This window comes from Raphanus sativus, chromosome 2 (genome assembly GCF_000801105.2).
Source record: "Raphanus sativus cultivar WK10039 chromosome 2, ASM80110v3, whole genome shotgun sequence".
In the NCBI taxonomy this organism is placed as follows: Eukaryota; Viridiplantae; Streptophyta; class Magnoliopsida; order Brassicales; family Brassicaceae; genus Raphanus; species Raphanus sativus.
Genome location: NC_079512.1, coordinates 22,913,065 through 22,932,293, shown reverse-complemented (window position 1 = coordinate 22,932,293; position 19,229 = coordinate 22,913,065). Strand labels below are relative to the sequence as shown.

Genomic DNA, 19,229 nt, shown 5'->3' with positions numbered 1-19,229 from the left:
CTTGCATCTCTTGATAGAAGTATTTTCGAGCAGGTCTCTCAGTATTGTTCCTTGGAATGAAAGACGGTTTAGCAAGAGGCTTTGCTGTCTCAGGAGCAGTGAGCAGTGGAGTCTGTTGTTTGTACTGAGCTCCAAAGCTTTTCTGCTGCTGATTGGGATTGAAGGGAGCTCGGTAGGAGCGGAGAGGAGTGGCAGCCAGAGCAGACTCGTGAAGGCTAGCAATCCTCGCAGCAGCTGACAGTGAAGCGGTAGCAAACTGGCGAACATGAAGTGAAAGATGTGAGTTCATGTTGGTGAGGAAGATGCTCAAGGCGTGGGCTTCAGGTAACGAAAGTCGAGTTCTTGCGTTCTCGAACTTATCGAGGTACTCTTCCACAGAGTCGGTGCCTTGTTTCATAGCGACGAGATCGGAAAGGGGATCGTCGAAGAGGCCGTTGAATCTGCTGGAGAGAGCGATGACGTATTCTGTCCAAGAGGGAAGGGTCCCAAACTGCTCAGCTAGGTAGTTGTGATGCCATTGAAGGGCTTTTCCAGACATGTGCATAGCAGCGAGGCAGATTTTCATCTCTGGATCTGTGTTGTCGAGGTCAAAGAACTGGTCGCAACGACAGAGCCAGTCGCGAAAGTCAGTGCCATCGAAAGCAGGAAAACCCACTTTTGTCAGCTTGTTCGAGAGAGTGTTGTGCGGTGGTCTGGAGCGATCTCCGTCAGAGTACTGGTGGTACGACGGTAGATCTGGGGGATCAGGTGGTCTGTTTGACTCTGCCGGAGAGGGCGTTATCATTCGAGAGCCACCAGCGTCGTTGAACGGTTGTTTCCCTTGCGCCTGGAGTTGGGAGACATGTTCAAAAACGAGTCTTTTGAGTTTGTCGTAGCGGTCATCGAGTGAGTCAACACGTTGACGGAACTCGTTGGTCTGTTGTTCTTGACCGGCACGGATCTCCTCGATGAGCTCAAGCATCGTCTTTTCTTGGTTACGTGTTTCAACCATGGTGAAATCCCTGAGGTTCGAAATGGCTCTGATACCAAAATGAGACAACAAAAGGTGTGAGGGATAAATCTACTCTGTAAATCTTCCGTAGATCTAAAAAGAGATGGAATCAAGGACTAAAAGGTGATCTAAGGTTAAGAAATGTCACCTTCAAGTGCAAGGATTCAAGCTATACGTCGATAATGGCGTATGCAAGAGATAAGAGAGAGTTTGGAGAAAGAGGATTTGTTGATAATGATTGATAACCTTCAAGGAAAATGCCAAAGTTGTACAAATAGACAAAAGATGCTAACGGTCTAACAAGTGACCTGTAACCGGGATGCAACCCGTGACTGATAACAACTTGCAGTGGTAAAGTGAAAGTAAAGATAGGTGATACAGCCTGGAAATCAGACTATATGAATTGATGAACTGAGGTTCAACCTGAAAACAAAGAAGATAGATTTTTATGAGTTTTATGAGTTTTTATAAAGCAAAACAGAAACAAATGCAAAGGGATGAGATGCTGATGATAATAAGAATAAATCAAGATAAATAAACAAAGGATAGGATGGAATTAGGCTGCTGGATGTGTATCACTCTCAGCCTAATCAGTTGATGATTGAAGTGGATTGAGATGGTGCTTTGCTTGCTGGTTGTGTAACTCTCTCAAGCTTGGCAAATGAATGGGATGGAAGGATGGGGGGGATTGAGGACGCCACAAGACACTATGGGAAGGAGTCTTGATAAGTCAAGGTGCTCTGGAGCTGCTTCTCACAAACTCTAAAGACTTCAAACAATAGTTTTAAGAAAACTAGAAAACTAAATAATTCTTATTACTTTCAAAGATGGGTGTTTTACAATGAAACAAAGACTAGAGCTTTATAGGCTCGACCAAGACAGACTCTAACAGTCATAAAATGATATAAGGAAACTAATAAACTCGAAATAAAAGCAAAGGAAATCAAAGAGTTGATGGCTCTATGGAATATAGCCGTTAGAGGCTTAATGGTGAGAATCTTGGCCAAATGAATGTGGCTGATGTTCTTCTTGTATCTGGACGGTTTGAGGGGGTAAGTAAGCTTCCTGGGAATCTTCCTTATGGTCTGCAAGGTGCTGAGGTCGTGCCTTAACTGAAGAGAAAAGAGCTGTTGGAGCTTTATTGCAAGGATCTCCAAATAAGGCAGTTTGGTGTAAGTGTGGATCCTCCTGATCCAATGGGGTCTGGTGCATGGTAGAAACTCATGGAACTCTTCTTGGACTCCTATAATGTCTCCTGGACGTCTTGGTTTAGTCCTGATGCTTTCTGGTCGGATTGGAATGGCTAGGAAATGATCAAACCGAAAGATTGTCCAATCTTTCCATAAATAGCTCCGGTTTGATTTAAGTGAGTCTTCATTGAACCAACTGATCTCCTGGGTTCTGGTGTAGCTAAGGACTCCTGGAATACCTCCTGATTGGTTGGAATGATCTCGTGGACGCCAATGTCTGGTTTGAAGCTGATTGAACCGGTTAGCTTCTAATTGAGACAAGTGTAGAACTGGTTTGACCGGTTCTGGCAAAGTGGGCATAACTCCTAATTTCCGTTGCCATTTCTCCTGATATTGGGCTTTCTGGAAAGATGAGAGATTCCTCTTGAATCCTATGATTGGCTTTGGTTCAGGCCGCTTCTTCATTGGGCTTGAATCTCCTTCAAAAGTCGGGTACAAGCAGATGGATGGGCTGGAGAACCTCCAGTTTGTAAAATCCATAACTCCTTGGTCCTGTAAGCTTTTCTGGAAATTCCAATTGTACTGGACTCCTTCTTGAGTATAGAGTCCATTAAAATTTGTTTTAATCCAAAAATCCTTTTGGTTGTCGAGATATATGCCGTGGACTGGACCTATGTCGCTGGTACCTCCAAAGTGGCCGGTTTGGACTGCTTGGTTGACCTCTGGTTCAACCACTGGTTTGATGGCCGCATCATTCCCTCCCCCTTGTGAAGGTTTTGACCTCAAAACTGGATAACCTGATACACCACAATAGAGCAAGTCAGGTTTCATTCTCTTTTGTGAGTTTAGAATCTTACCTTGATACAATTTTGGTTTGGTAATGGTTTGTGCATCTGGTGGCTCTTCTTTAAAGAAATGGGAAATGATCACTCCTCTGGCCTGGATAGTGTCATTTCTTCTCTTCTGGAGTTGATGATACTTCACACTACTGGGAACCTCATTGTTGATCATCCTTGGGACTGATTCTCCAAGCATTAAAAGATTATCCGGTGGGATTTCTTTAAACCTTTCTTCTTTGCAACCTGAAAAATTCTCAACATTCTGGGCAAAGACCAAATGAATTATATCTGATATAGGAGTTTCATAAACAGAATGTGATATGGTCGAATTTACCATAGGTGCATCAGTATGATGAAGAATTAAATTCTTCTTTGGACAGCTTTGGATTGGTGGCTGCCTTTCTTGCACCTTTTTACCTAAGTTGATATGATCATCTTCTGGTCTTATTCCTGGATCAAAACTCTCTGGCAAAGACAAGTGAGTCCTATCTGAATAATCAAGTGTAATAGATGTTTTAAGATCAAAGAAACTTCCCTTGCTGAATTTGAATGGTATTAGTTCAGCATCACTTTTATGGACATCATCTATTGAACACATGGTTAAGGCTTCTTCTTGCAAGACTACATCACGAATTGGATTGCCTTTTTCTTTGCTTATACCTGGGTCAAAACATCTTGGCAAAGACAAGTGTATTATACCAAAGTAAAGGAATTTATAAACTGATGAAAACAAAGAACAAAAAACCTTACTTTCAGTTGTGGCAGCAAGAAATTGTATTTCTTTGTTTGGCTTGCTCTCACCTTGGTCTCCTGTACCTATTTCACTTTCCCTTGGACAAGACAAGTGCATTAATCTTATCATGGAAATAATAATAGCATTCTGATCCATAGTGAAATTTACCTCAGGTTTTGGCACTTGAACAATTCTTTGTTCAGATTTTGGTTTCCACTTGTGGTGTGGATTTTGATTGAGCTCATGGTCTGGCTCGGCCCTTGGCACTTCAGTAAGCATAGAGCTCTCATCTGGTATCCCTGTACCAAGAATATAAAAATTTAAACCAATATCTAAAGGTGATGTTAAACACTTACCTTGGTTTGATACTTTGATTACTGGTTTTGCTTCTTTAAGCAACAAATCATTTCTTCCAGCCTCACTTATGGCTTCCTCCTCTTTAGCAATACCATGCTGGCAGAATATGTCTTCTCTTCTAAGTTCATGCTCCTTAATTCCTGATACAATACCCTTTGACAAAGACAAGTGCATTATACAAGAATTTGGAACCAACAAATCAGATTGAATAAAACTATCACTTATTTTAAAAATTTCAGTTTCAGTTTCTAGTGATGTTTCTTTCAATACATGTTTAATGGGACAAGCTTCAGCAAGGTGTCCTATTTTATGACATTTAAAACATGTCTGATCTTTCAGAATTTTAAAATCAAAAGACTTACCTTGGCTTGATGTGTCCTCCTCTTTGAGGTCTAAAATCTCCTTGTTCCTTGGAAATAATTCTTTGTGAACTTTGGATTCAAACAAGGAAGTGGAGTTCGGATTTTGCTGGACCTCAGGACCTGTCTTAACATTCTTTAACAAAGACAAGTGACTCATACCAGTGGGAGAAGATTCATAAACCAAATTATCAAGTATAGGACTTACCTTAGCCTTTACTTGCATAGTATCTAGCAATGGTTGTGCTTTGGTTCTGATTAAAGTGTTTTGGCTGACACTTCTACTCTCCATGGCCTTTGGGATGTCACTTTTCTGGTCGAGGCATTGGACAATGGCGTGCCCCTGGTTTGCTTGCAAGTTGGCTTGTTGAGATAAGCTTCTTTGACCCTCTTTGTGGACAGCTTCTCTTGCTTCTTGGGAACCATGAGTTGGATACCTCCTTGGGTACTGCTCCTTGATTTGAGATGTTGTAAAATCTGGTGCAAACTCATACCTCATGGCTTTCTTAAGTGTTCCCCACGTTTTGATAGTTGGCTCCTTGTAAAACCATCTATCATCTACTTCTTGAACCCACCATTTAAAGGCATCTCCTTTTAGATGATCAATGGCATAAGCTAGCCTTTCTTCCTTCAAGATGTTGTTGTAGTGAAACCATTCATCAAGGTTCCTCTCCCATCTAAGATAACCTCTTTTCCCTGAAAATTTAAAGAGTTCAACTTTATTAGCAAAAGAGTTATAATCAAACCGAGAATTAACAACATGATGGTTGTGGGTTTTAGAAATTGGAGTTTGATTGATCCTTGAAGGATCTGGTGGCTTGGGCTCGACATAGACAGCCTCTGGTGCATCTCCAAATCTTCTTTCTCCTGGCTGTAGACGTTGGCCTTGTGCCTTTCTTCTTTTCCTCAACTGAGCAATCTGTTCAACTTCTTGCAAAGCTGTCAAATGTTGGTTCTTCTTTGCCATCTGACTTTGGCTGTGTGTTTCTCCTACCATGGCTTCCTGAAAACACTCTCAAAGATCAAGTGAAGAATAGGGAAGTTCTGGTTGAACCAAAATGAATCAAATGCAAGAATGCAATTTAAACTAAACCGAGTAATATGCAATTATGAACCGATATGAAATAAACTATGCAATAAAAACTTTTTATTTTTCTTTTCTGATGCAAGCACGAAATGGAGAGACAAATATGATAAGAAACAATAACTAGGATGATTTGTTTTTGAATTTTCAGATTTTATATGCAATGCAAGAAGATATGGGAACAACTTAATATGCAGATTTTTTTGACTTTTTCAAATGGAAAACAAATAAATGCAAACACTCTTTTTTTTTTATAAATGCAAATATCAAAATGGTGAATCAAATATGATATGCACGAAATTAAAATGATATATATATATATATATATATATTTTTTTTTTTTTAACTTTTCAATGCAAGAATCAAAATAATGCAAAATGCAGATTTTTATTTTTTTGAAATGAATGCACAAAATCTAAAAATGGCAAGGGGAGCTGGGCAATGAATGCAAACAAGCTAATGAAAAAATTTGAATCCTAGATGATCTACACGAAAATAAACTTGTCTTCCTCTTTTTATAAATTTTTTTTTTTGAATGCAACAAGAACACAAAAAAATGCAGAAACTGTTTTTATGGCTTTTTGATTTATAAATGCAAAACAAATGCAAGCAAATATGAAATGCAAGGATAGATATCACCTTAGTCAGGAGCTTGAGCTCTGATACCAAATGATACAGCCTGGAAATCAGACTATATGAATTAATGAACTGAGGTTCAACCTGAAAACAAAGAAGATAGATTTTTATGAGTTTTATGAGTTTTTATAAAGCAAAACAGAAACAAATGCAAAGGGATGAGATGCTGATGATAATAAGAATAAATCAAGATAAATAAACAAAGGATAGGATGGAATTAGGCTGCTGGATATGTATCACTCTCAGCCTAATCAGTTGATGATTGAAGTGGATTGAGATGGTGCTTTGCTTGCTGGTTGTGTAACTCTCTCAAGCTTGGCAAATGAATGGGATGGAAGGATGGGGGGGATTGAGGACGCCACAAGACACTATGGGAAGGAGTCTTGATAAGTCAAGGTGCTCTGGAGCTGCTTCTCACAAACTCTAAAGACTTCAAACAATAGTTTTAAGAAAACTAGAAAACTGAATAATTCTTATTACTTTCAAAGATGGGTGTTTTACAATGAAACAAAGACTAGAGCTTTATAGGCTCGACCAAGACATACTCTAACAGTCATAAAATGATATAAGGAAACTAATAAACTCGAAATAAAAGCAAAGGAAATCAAAGAGTTGATGGCTCTATGGAATATAGCCGTTAGAGGCTTAATGGTGAGAATCTTGGCCAAATGAATGTGGCTGATGTTCTTCTTGTATCTGGACGGTTTGAGGGGGTAAGTAAGCTTCCTGGGAATCTTCCTTATGGTCTGCAAGGTGCTGAGGTCGTGCCTTAACTGAAGAGAAAAGAGCTGTTGGAGCTTTATTGCAAGGATCTCCAAATAAGGCAGTTTGGTGTAAGTGTGGATCCTCCTGATCCAATGGGGTCTGGTGCATGGTAGAAACTCATGGAACTCTTCTTGGACTCCTATAATGTCTCCTGGACGTCTTGGTTTAGTCCTGATGCTTTCTGGTCGGATTGGAATGGCTAGGAAATGATCAAACCGAAATATTGTCCAATCTTTCCATAAATAGCTCCGGTTTGATTTAAGTGAGTCTTCATTGAACCAACTGATCTCCTGGGTTCTGGTGTAGCTAAGGACTCCTGGAATACCTCCTGATTGGTTGGAATGATCTCCTGGACGCCAATGTCTGGTTTGAAGCTGATTGAACCGGTTAGCTTCTAATTGAGGCAAGTGTAGAACAGGTTTGACCGGTTCTGGCAAAGTGGGCATAACTCCTAATTTCCGTTGCCATTTCTCCTGATATTGGGCTTTCTGGAAAGATGAGAGATTCCTCTTGAATCCTATGATTGGCTTTGGTTCAGGCCGCTTCTTCATTGGGCTTGAATCTCCTTCAAAAGTCGGGTACTCGCAGATGGATGGGCTGGAGAACCTCCAGTTTGTAAAATCCATAACTCCTTGGTCCTGTAAGCTTTTCTGGAAATTCCAATTGTACTGGACTCCTTCTTGAGTGTAGAGTCCATTAAAATTTGTTTCAATCCAAAAATCCTTTTGGTTATCGAGATATATACCGTGGACTGGACCTATGTCGCTGGTACCTCCAAAGTGGCCGGTTTGGACTGCTTGGTTGACCTCTGGTTCAACCACTGGTTTGATGGCCGCATCAATAGGAGAGTAAAGAAGGTAAATGCTGTTACAAGTTTCTTGGCACATATTTTGAATAAAACTGTTTTTGTTTCTAGATAGGAGTCAAAAATTTGTAACGCTTGACAAAGTTCATTGCTCCAGCTTTGTCCTATCTCTACTTCCCAAGTGTGTGGCCTAAACTTGTATCGATAATAACGATGCGGATAACAAGAAACGCTTCTTCATAATTCATATTATGAACGTTACATTACAATGTTAAACAACTAGTGATTTGACAAAATCTATAACAAACAAACATTCATTTATCACTCTCTTATGCACACCATTTCTCAGCACTTGAGGTGTAAACAACCAACCCGCAGTAACTAACACGAACACCACAACCACAAGACTCGAGACAGCTCGATGCGGTGGTGGACACAACCGCATACTCTTCACCCACATCTCCAAAGAAGTTACAACTCCATGCAACACAAAGAAACAAGTGACTTCCCAAGTTGGAGATTTACGGATAATATAAAAGTAAATCAACTCATGCATTAACCCGGAGACAATAAACGATGCCAACATTCCAGCAAAAAAAGCCATCTTTGGACCGATTAACCGAGCTGTATACTGCTGAACCGGGATGTGAACGGTTGGACGTAGAACTGAAGGGACCATTCGGTTCCATCTACGACTCCAGAAGTCTTGTAATGAAGTAGCTAAGTAAGGTTCATTGAAGACCGGTTCGATTTTACAACCAAGAAGTGTAGATAGCAACGTACCGGTGGAGAATAAGATAAACTCTGACTCAAGGTAGATGTGGACGGTAAAGATAGCCAAGAAAGGTAACTGAGATAAACTGTTATGGTAGTTGTTACTATAGAGGTGTAATAAGAAGGAAAATATAATAATTTTGGAAGCAAGAACCCATTTAGGCATAGGTTTGTTGTAGATACGAGTTGTAGAACGGGTTTTGTTGGTTTTGATGGGGAAACAAGCGAAGCAGAAGAAACGGGAGAGAGTTGAAGGAAGTGGGATTAAAGGTTCTTGATCAAAAGCAAAGAGAGCGAGCTTGAAGTTTGCGAGCCATGTGAGGAAGAAAGCTGAGATGACGCACAAGTGGACAGAAGAGAGGAAGAGAGGAATAAGAAGAAAGATGATGAAGATGGGAAGGAGAGAGAGGAGACGGAGATAACCTTTGGAGATTTTTGAAGAGATGTAGTAACAGTAAGATATGGAGATCAAGGCAGAGATCCAAACCTTGATCAAGTTTCTCAACTCATCTTCCATTCTTCTGTTTCTTTCTCTCTTTCTTCTAAGTTCTGTGGGTTGCTAACTGTGTGCAGCATGCAATTTATAAACCATATCCATAGGAATATGAAAAATGTTAAAACCCATAAACTGTAAATAATTTTACATTTGTCAAATTTGCGTCTTTTATTTTTGGATTTACTATTACATATTTTGTAAAAAAAAAAAAGTAAAGGATAAAAGTCAGAGGGTTTGCTTTTCCTGTGTTTTGGAAATCAAGTGAAATCTTAACATATGAACAAATGATTTACGACAATCTTTTGTTTGTTAAGGTTTCAGAGAAAAAAAAAGACAATCTTTTGTTCACAAACATATTCATTATTATTAAATTAAAGAAATTCAAATAGATTGAAATGTCTGCATAAGATATATATAGGTAAGTTACAGAAAAGATATATATATATGGGTAGCGGCAAACTTAAGACCAGCTTTAAATGGACTTATGTCAGATATTTTGGCAGCCTGTTTTGTTTTAAATACTTTGTATGTAACAGATATACTTTGACATTTATCTCGAAAAGAATATTACATACATTGACATGCAAAGTATATATTCCTTTGTTAGACACATTTCTGGCGAAGTGACTTTTCATTTGTAGACACATTCAATGATAAGTTACTTTCAATCTTTGGAGGTTCACGTGTTCTTGAGTACTTCATGAGGTTCTTAGATTCCGCAATAATATTATCAAGTTTGTTGCGCTTAGTCCCATTATTATCTATATGGTAAAAATCTCCACTTGGAAATAGTACTACTTTTATTTCGTCATTATGTAAATAAATAAAAAATGAATCATGAAGAAGAAATGAACAACCTGCGTTTGACAAGGTCAATAACCAACAAACACTCACGAATAGCTCTTTCATGAACATTATTTCTCAGCAGTTGAGGGAGGAAGAGCCAAACCCCCGTCACACTCACAAACGCAAGAACCCCAAGACCTGAGACAGCCCTATGCGGTGGCCTCCACCGCAGTGTCCTCTTCACGGCTATCTCTGTGGTGGTGGCTACACCGTGCAACACAAAGAAACAAGTGACCTCCCAAGTTGGAGGCAGACGGATTGCGTAGAAGAAGACCAACTCGTGCATCAAACCCGAGACAAGGAACGAGGCCATGACCCCAACAAACATAGCAGTGTTTGAGCCGAGAAAGCGTGTGGCAAAACGCTGAACCGGAATGTGGACGGTTGTTCGTAGGACAGATGAAACCATGAGGTTCCATCTGCGGCTCCAAAAGTCCTGTAGAGAGGTGGCTAGGTAGGGCTCATTGAAAACCGGCTCAATATCACAGCCAAGAAGAGTGGATACCACGGCCCCGACAGAGACCAAAACAAGTTCAACCTCAAGGTAAATATGGAGACAATACATAGCCAAAACAGCAAAACGAGGCAAACTGTCGCTGTATTCATAGGTATGTAACAAGACACCAAAGATCAAAATTTTGACAGCCAAAACCCATTTTAACTTAAAAAGAAGACGATTTGTATCGGTACTTGGAGATGGGTTTTGTCTGATTTTGATGGGGAAACAAGCATAGCAGATAAAACGGTAGAGATTAGCAGGACGTGGAAACAAAGGTCTTTGATCAAATGCAAAGAGAATAAGCTTGAAATTTGCGATCCATGAGAAAAAAAGAGCTGAAATAACGCAAAAATGCACAGAAGAGAAGGACAAAGGAAGAACAAGAAACAGAATACAAACTGGAAGAATGGTGAGGAGCCGAAGAACACCTTTGGAGATCCTAGATGATATCAAATAACAATAACAGATGGAGACTATGGCAGAGATCCATACCTTGCTTAACTTTCTCAACTCTTCTTCCATTTCTCAGATCTGTCAACCATCATATTTTGGCATGGTCCAGTTATTGAAGTGTCATTACAAGATATAATATAGTTAAAGACCATAGAAGCTGACTTTCTTTTATTATATTAAACAAAATAAGAAGGCTCACTAACAAGAGATGCGAGTGGAAGAGAAAAGCTATGGATTTCTTCTAGTCTTCCTAAAAACTTCAACTGATGAGATAAAAGACAGACCAAACTACTAACGTTGTACATACAAGGTAAAGCTGTTCTAGTCATTAAGCCAACCGCCAGATCTACCCATATAAGGGTAGTTCGGGCCAGGGGCAAACCCCATTGGACTCATCCCAAAGTCTCCAGGTGGTGGTGGTGGTTGCTGCGGAAAGCCATGAGGATCATAGAAATTGTGTCCACCAGGTTGCATTGGAGCCTGAGGTGGGAAAGAGCCCATCCTCTGGTAATTCATTTCATCAAAATGAGGTGCATAACGTTGTTGCAATGGATGAAATGCATTGTCCATCAGATTTGGAGGTGGAGGTGCTAACATGGGACCCAAGTGTCCACCGTACTGCTGCGGATACACTTCAGGACCAACCCCTCTACTGAAGTCAGAGTATCCTCGGTAATCAAACATCTCGTTAGGACCATTCCTCATCATAGATGGTGCCAATGGAAACTGATCCGGTATCAACGGAGGATCCGGCATTCTGTAGTCCCCCCTCATACCATATCTAGCAGCAAGACCATCGTCGAAATGGGATAAACTTGGAACATAAGATTGTTCAAAAGCTTCATATGGTTTCTCACTCGTATTTGCTGTTGATGGACGAACAGAGTAACTCTCCTCTCTAGAAGATCTTGAAGAGCTCGTCGGTCGATTTCGCATCTCTTCAGGTTTCCTAATGCCCTGCACTTTATTACTATCAGGTTCTCTAATATCCTTTCCCAAGTTACTTTTCTTCCTTCTTAATGCAGGCAGAGATGCTTCTTCTACAGGCTCGTGAGATCTTTGTGGTGACACGTTGGAAATTGATGTGCAGACCGCATATATATCATCTGAAGAAGACCTCACAGGACTCTGCCAATCAGATGTCTTCTCGGGGATATTTACTTCGCTGCTCTCAGATCTTCTATTCAACTCTCTTCGGTCCCCTTCCATCTCATTTCTCTTCCAATCGACCGACTTCCCAAGCATCCTACCAGGGTAGTCTCCGGTATCTCTCTCCTTTTCCAGGTGACTTCTCCTTGATAACTGATCTGACTGATGATTAACACATGCTGCAGTCTCCCGTGCTTCAATTTTCTCAGACATAAGAATGTTATTAACACAATCATCCACCGCAAGTTCATCTATTTCCATAGGAACATCTTCGTTTTCCAATCTGGAATTATCACCATTTTCAAAGGGACTACTATCTCTCAATGTCGAATTATCTTCACATATGCCATCAGAAGCTCCGAGTGGATGCAAAGATGCATTTGCTTCTTCGTCAATTTCCTTCAACTGTAAGCTCTCCACATCCCTAGGCAAATGGTTATGCTTCTCCGCTATTTCCCTGTGCTTGGCTGCAAAGTCGGGATGACTCCAGAGAGAAAGCGGGGGAGAAACTAAATTCCAGCTTTCTTCTAATTGTTTGTCTTCGTTATTGACAGATCCGGGCAGGTAAAAGGACTGAAAGGAATAAACAAGAACAAATTTTAAAGAAACTTAAGAATGGCTCATCATCTCAAAAAACTAAATCAAGGAGGGTATACAAACAAGAAAGTGCAAATGATTTACCTTTCCAGATACGATCTCCTCATCTTCCCATATACACACATAAGATGACCTCTTTTTATCTAACCTGTTGAGAAAAGTGACAGATTTAATGAGGGAGAGAGGCAGAGGAGTCGTTATTTAGTAGTGTTCTGATTAGTACAGAGGAGCAGGTGAGATAGATGGAAACTAAAACCTGTCAGTCTCGGGAGGAACTATGAGGATGAGAATCTTTGGGAGAAATTCAAGAGCCTTAGAAACAAAGGCGTTTGCAAGAGAAGCATTGAGTCCAAATGGCGGATTTAGCCCCATAATCTGTTCATAAGCATATGATTAATAATCAGATACTAAACTATTTTGATGAAGACATGAGCTTACACAAAGTTCATATTTTAAAAAAATTCTTATCTTACCAGCCTTCGACCTGGTGGCAACTCCTCTTTGCATACAGTCAGCCAATCTCTTTTCTCAAAACAAAAATCATTCTAAAAGGAAAAGAAATAATTCAATGAGTAAGCCAAGAAGACTACTAACAGCTCATGGTGATAGCAGGTGCACAAGTCATTTACCTTCGCTTGAAAAAGATCGTAATTTTTATATGAACACTTCTTGCCCGTTTCTTCAAGTTTCGCTTTCATCAGCCAGCTAAAGTCATTAGCACCACAACAAAAGTCTACAATCTGTTGGAAGAGGAACCAGAAATTAGAAACGTTTGTTTATACACAAGAAAAGGATACATTATATTAACAAGATCATTTTTCATAAAAATATTAAGAGAAGTAAACAAAATAATAAAACTAAATCCTAACAGATAACGTTCGTGAGAAAATCTCACCATATCACCATCTTCTGCGTACCAGTGGAGCCTATCTACAATCTGCATGACAAAGTAATTGTAAGATCTGATCAAGTTTCAGATAAAAGATTGTAAGCAACAAGTCATGCAGGTGACAGAAAGTATAAACTAACAGCACAGTGATCCTCACAGAAAAAAAAAAAAATTAAGTCGCCAATTGAAAACACTATACAGCCAAAATATAACAAATCATTCTCCTTGATAATTATTCTTTCAGTTGTCGACTTCACAATTTTTGACGTGTGAACCGACAATCCTTGCAGGATGTAAGATAAAATATGCATTTGATAAGATTGATTACCAGTTGAAGTTTGTCGGGCTTAGTAAAATGACGACCGAAGGAGGAATAGCGTGCGCCATGGAGAAAGGGAGCAAGATAAACTTTGAACTTATCCTGAAGCAGAAGAAACAAACATTTTAAGGATCAACCAGACATGTAGGAAGGGATCTTTAACAGACCGCTGCGACAATGTCTAAAAAGCTAAGTGTAGGACCTTCCACTTGAAGATTTGGCTCAGAACCTCTGGCTCACAAACTGCTTTTGCATCCTCGATACTTCCCCCTTCCTCAAGCTTTTTCAGGGCTGTTCTGACAGCCTGTAGAAACAAAGTTTGAAGTCTCGTTAGTAAAGGGCTAAGAGTGCCTAGATAGAGATAGGGTTCAGCTTTCGAACCCACCTGAACTGAGCCCTCCACCTTCCCCATAGTGATCGTCTTGCTCAGAACACTCATTGCAGAGCTTCTATACGTAGATGGACCTTTGTATTTAGCTAATATCGTATTCATAGTGATTTCTTCCTTAGCGTCTTCCATTATCGCCAAGAGCCTACATCGACAAAAGTAGACATGTTAGATCTATTCAAGTCGTGAACTTTTTTAATAGCGGGGAAAATGGAACTTAAATTACAAACAAGAAAAATACTAACCTCCTTTGAGAATCATCGTCTAATTTAGGGATTTCACTTCCTGGCTCCTTGGAAGAGACTGAGTCGGTCTTATTGTGTTTGCTGTCGACTGGAACCATGCGCCCAGATTTTACTATGTTGGAATCATTCATGTAATTAAACAACCCCTCACCCAGTGAGATCTTGCTTTGTTCAGCATCGCGTGCTTCATTCACTTCCACTTTCTTCTTGCCAGCTTCACGAGACTGTCCATATTCCATCGTCTTCTGGGATTTGTTTCGAATCAAGTTCGACTTTCTATACGGATCAATTTCCTTTCGTTTTCTCAAATGATCTGGTACAGACGAAACTAATCCATGCTTCTTTGTCGAGACACCATCTTTTGAAGAAGGAAACGAACTTCTAAATGATTTTACAGAAGCTTTTCCACATCTATCTCGTGAGGCAAGATCTTTATACGTAGGTCTCCCTTTGTCTCTTCCGACTTGGGATTCCAGTATCTTTCTTCTCTCTCTTTCCTTTATCTTTCTTCTCTTCTCCTCCTCGCTCATAGGAAACTCAACATGGTCCCTCACTGGTGTCATGAGCTCTTCATCCATCTCGTGTTCTCTACACAAGGGAAATCATTGAAAAGAAGTGTCTCAACGCAAGTCTAAATTTGAATTCCCACTTAAGATAGATCATATAAAATCTTACAGGCAATATATGAGTACACGGTTGTTCAAGAGTTCGTCCCATGCACGTGTAAATATATCCTCGTCCTCAATATCTTCAAAAGAAATCTCCCTAGAAACCAACAAGACAGTTATCCAAATAGAATTCTGGAGTTGCAACAATAAATAAATGACCAATAGATGAACGTATACCGTGGCAGGCATTTTCTGTGGTAGGACTTTGGACAACGCCGGCATACAGCAAATTGCAAGTCAGAGTCAGTCTTAACCTCTCCGTTTTTACACACACTGCATTTGTGCAATGGGCACGTAAACTCTCCCGCAATGATTTGTCTCTCTAGTGCTTCAGCCTCTTCTTTATTTAAATGCAGTCGTTTTGAGACACAGCGAGGATGGTAGAAGTACCCACAGGTGGCTGACACGCATTGGAAAACCTACAACATTACAATATAAATTGCAAATGTCATCTAGTTACTTCACAGTCACCATTATCAACAAAACTCGCCTGAGCAGCATTTGAAATTAGAGATAAATAATCCATACCTCTGCTGCGCCATTAGAGTTATCAGAGGAACCAAGCTTCTTGCAAATAAAACAACTATGCATCTTATGCTCACAGTTTGGGCAATAGTATTTCTGAATCGCCTGGAAAAGAATCCATAACAACAATAAAATTTAACTCCATGCCTACTCAAGGCCGGAAAAAGTTTTAAAAGGATAACAAAACAATACAAGAAAAATATTAGATAATTGGACAAGAAGACCAAGGTGCTCAGATATATTCAGAACTAATAAGGAAATATATATGTGACATACTTCCACTTGCATCTTCGTCATGCCAAGAGAATCGCAATGTGATTCGACGCCATCTTTTCTAGTAGCGTGGAATGATCTCAGGCAGCTTCCTTCACAACTGCACAAAGCAGAACACAAGACTTATGATTTTGGTTCACTGAAATAAAAACACATAATCTAGAGTAAAACCAGTGGATCTTTAGAAACCTTCAGGCCCCCGTTGTCTCAAACAATTGACAATTCTGCATTTGCGTTTGCATCTTTCACATTGCTAACATTTTGAGCTTTAAATTAAATATTTTGAAAACAAAAATGGGAACAACGAAAAATAAAAACGGAAGGTACACTAGAGTTTAAAGTAACAAAATGATTGAACGTTGTCGATCTATAGGAGAAAATACACTTCTATGTAAAAAAAGCGCCAACATTAACACAAACAAACAGCGGAGCCATATTCTAACAAATCAGGTAAAAGGTGGAAAACTTATTCTGCAAAGTAAATCCAGAGAAAAACAAACTCGAAGATCAATATCCAGCAAGGAAACATACCACAAAAGCTCGCCACCATTGTCACAAATTGCACAAACAGATTCAAAAAAGTCACCATCGTCGTCGTCATCATCATCCAATTCATCTTCATTGGAAGCTACAGCTGAGTCATCTTCAACTATGAAATCATCCTTTGGGTTGTCCTGATATATAATAGCAATTCTTATCAGAAGTTAAGACCGTGTAAAAGTAAGGGAAAAATCACATGAGGAAAACGAGTAAGCAAGTGGGGAAGAAAAACAAAGCAAACCTCATCAAGTAATCTCTTTTTGGTAGGCTTCTTTGCGAGAAATGCAGGTATAAACTAGCCACACAAGAAAGACAAAACTCCACAAGATTAGGAAACTCTTGATAACAAATATGGGCATCACAACACTATACAAGATTTTGATGGCCTCTGTCTAAATCAAACATCTCACAGACCAGAAAGTCAGCAGGATTCTCCTTACTAACCTTGGATTTCGACAGTTTCCCATCTCTTTTAACAGCTTCAGCGATTAAATCAATATGATCGACCAAATCATTCTGTGATGGCTTCACGTCATACGCCCTACAAACAGCATCCAAAACCACAAGTGTCAAAACCAAAAGAATGACACAATTACCAGAGAAAGATCAAAAAGAGTTATAAAAACAGAGTCACTTACTTGAAAAACTTAGACAAATGCTCCCAGAGAGATCTATCAGACCCCTGAGGGTTCCTCCCAAGAAACTGAAGGGCGTGCACAGTCACAAGAACAGTTCTAATCAACTCCGCATAGCTTTTCCTCGGCTTCTCGAGCTTGATCCAGATATTATCCTTCGTGAGAACAGAGATCTCCGGTCTGTAGTTGGAGAGGTCGAACCTCCAAGCCTTAACAAGCTTATGCAGAGGCAGAAGACCGTCATCAGAGGTCCCTCTCAAGTACAAACCAGCTGCACTTCCGTCCACTTTCTCCTTGTCGCTCCATTGAATCGGCAGACAGGAGAACGACACAGGCTCCTTATCGTCGTCTTCGAAATAGTAATTGGTGGCTGATTGAGGAACAGAGTCTTCCTCTTCATCATCGTCGATGAACGCCATGAGTTCCTAAAACTAGAGAGACACACAAAACGATCACAAGAGAGTTAATACTCCACCAAAATAACGTTTAACTGGAAACGAAAAGGGCAAAAATTGCGAATTTGCACGTTTCTCCTAAACCCTAATCGAAAAAAAAAATTCTAAATTGGAATTAGGGTTCCGTCTTAGACAAAGGAATCGAGGAACTAAACGAAATAACGATCACGAAGAAGAAGAAGAAGGAGGAAGAACCTTAGAGAATTATCGTTCTCCTTCGCTCTGTGTACTGAAGGAATCGAATCAAAAAGAGAGGATGATTCGTCACAGCGCGAACATAAGACAGGACAAGAACATAATAATGTTAAGAAACGTGTGGGCAATCGTCACGTGTGGGCAATCGTGCTGAGAAACGTGTGCTTTTGTGGGCTGTTTCTGCGTCAAGCCCGTAATGGTAATTGCCTTTGGTAGAATAGGCCCAGTACGGAAAGAAGAGCAAATACTCGGTCCATGATGACGATCGACAGGCGGAGACACGGTGGACCTCACACTTTAATAAGGACTTGTTTTAGGTGTCGTTTCTAAATCAGACCACTAAATAATTGTTTCTTCAATCTGGACCCAATGTTTTTAAGGGGGTTATTGGGAGATGAATTTTCATGAATTTTGGAAATTTTGAGATTCCTTTGTTATTGGTTCTTGGATTTCATAAATCTTAATAGAATCCATTGTTATTGGTTTAAGAATTTTCAAAATCCATTCAAATTTATTGTTATTCAAAAAGTTTTGTTATTATAGATTCTCTAATTCTAACTAAATCTATTGTTATTGGGACATGAATTCTATTCATTTTTATTCATGAGACTAAACTTTCAAAATATCATATGTATCCATGTGAATTTCAAAATCCATGTGCAATTTTTACCAAATTATGTCCAAATCTATAATTCATTACATTTTGTATACCATTACACTTTTGAAAACATAATTTATATTTATAATGTTTATCATTTTCAATATATAATTAAATTTATATATAAAAACTTTAAATAAAAAGTTTATAATAGTTTGGAAAATCATTTTCAAATTTCAAAAAGAAAATAAAAAAAAACAAAATTTTTATAAAAATGTTAGAATTTGAAAAATATAATTCGAAATTTTTTTTAAAAAAATATTTTTTGATTATTCTTTATATATAACAAGTGTGTCTCTTTAATGAAACCTCTTTTGGTAATCCAAGTTAATGAAAAGCTAGAAAAATCTAAGAAAATCATGATCAAATTTTATAAGTCAATGTATATACATTTTCACAATCCACATAACTTTTAAAATCAATCAACTCTTAAAATTCACAAATTCTATACAAATTCTTCTCCCAATAACCCCCCCTAAATTTAATTTTTTTTCTAAATTATTTTCGTTGCTTTCCCATCTATTGTTTATTTTTTTGTCTAAATTAACCATATACTAGATTCTAACATTTTTGGTTTTAATTTATTTTAAAAATTTTAATTTTATATTTGTATTTTCTGTAATCATATTATATTTAATATTAATTTAATTTAAAATAATTTCTAGTAATTATATTAAATATATCAAGTTACATAACTATACAACTGTGTCATATTGCAGAAAAAAATATAGTTTATGCAAAATTGTAAATTGATTCTCAGTAGTTATTAGGAATAGAAGTTTGTTCGCTAAAATTATGTATCACCGACTATTATGTAAAGAGAAGTGGGACGCATTTATTCTGGAACTAAATTGGTGGTTACAAAC

The 19,229-nt window shown here is 38.8% G+C and overlaps 3 protein-coding genes across 3 annotated transcripts; all 3 read right to left on the bottom strand.

Annotated features, from left to right (window-relative positions):
• Nucleotides 1–8,008: 8,008 nt before the first annotated feature.
• On the bottom strand, nucleotides 8,009–9,062 carry LOC108837884 (probable long-chain-alcohol O-fatty-acyltransferase 2). Its single transcript, XM_018610888.2, has one exon. It carries the CDS (start codon nucleotides 9,048–9,050, stop codon nucleotides 8,031–8,033), a length of 1,020 nt encoding a protein of 339 aa, XP_018466390.2. The 5' UTR covers nucleotides 9,051–9,062; the 3' UTR covers nucleotides 8,009–8,030.
• A 689-nt stretch (nucleotides 9,063–9,751) lies between these two features.
• LOC108842256 (probable long-chain-alcohol O-fatty-acyltransferase 1) lies at nucleotides 9,752–10,903 on the bottom strand. Its single transcript, XM_057002656.1, has one exon. The coding sequence runs from the start codon at nucleotides 10,894–10,896 to the stop codon at nucleotides 9,865–9,867; it is 1,032 nt and encodes a 343-aa protein (XP_056858636.1). The 5' UTR covers nucleotides 10,897–10,903; the 3' UTR covers nucleotides 9,752–9,864.
• A 70-nt stretch (nucleotides 10,904–10,973) lies between these two features.
• LOC108842255 (protein ENHANCED DOWNY MILDEW 2) lies at nucleotides 10,974–17,826 on the bottom strand. Its single transcript, XM_018615113.2, has 19 exons — nucleotides 17,706–17,826; nucleotides 17,059–17,486; nucleotides 16,865–16,961; nucleotides 16,662–16,715; nucleotides 16,412–16,554; nucleotides 15,884–15,980; nucleotides 15,611–15,712; nucleotides 15,260–15,501; nucleotides 15,090–15,179; nucleotides 14,415–15,002; nucleotides 14,167–14,314; nucleotides 13,984–14,085; nucleotides 13,791–13,883; nucleotides 13,469–13,510; nucleotides 13,203–13,313; nucleotides 13,047–13,118; nucleotides 12,830–12,948; nucleotides 12,658–12,721; nucleotides 10,974–12,549 (listed from the first exon to the last, which is right to left on the bottom strand). The coding sequence occupies exons 2-19, from the start codon at nucleotides 17,472–17,474 to the stop codon at nucleotides 11,149–11,151; spliced, it is 3,981 nt and encodes a 1,326-aa protein (XP_018470615.2). The 5' UTR covers nucleotides 17,475–17,486; nucleotides 17,706–17,826; the 3' UTR covers nucleotides 10,974–11,148.
• Between the last annotated feature and the right edge of the window lie 1,403 nt (nucleotides 17,827–19,229).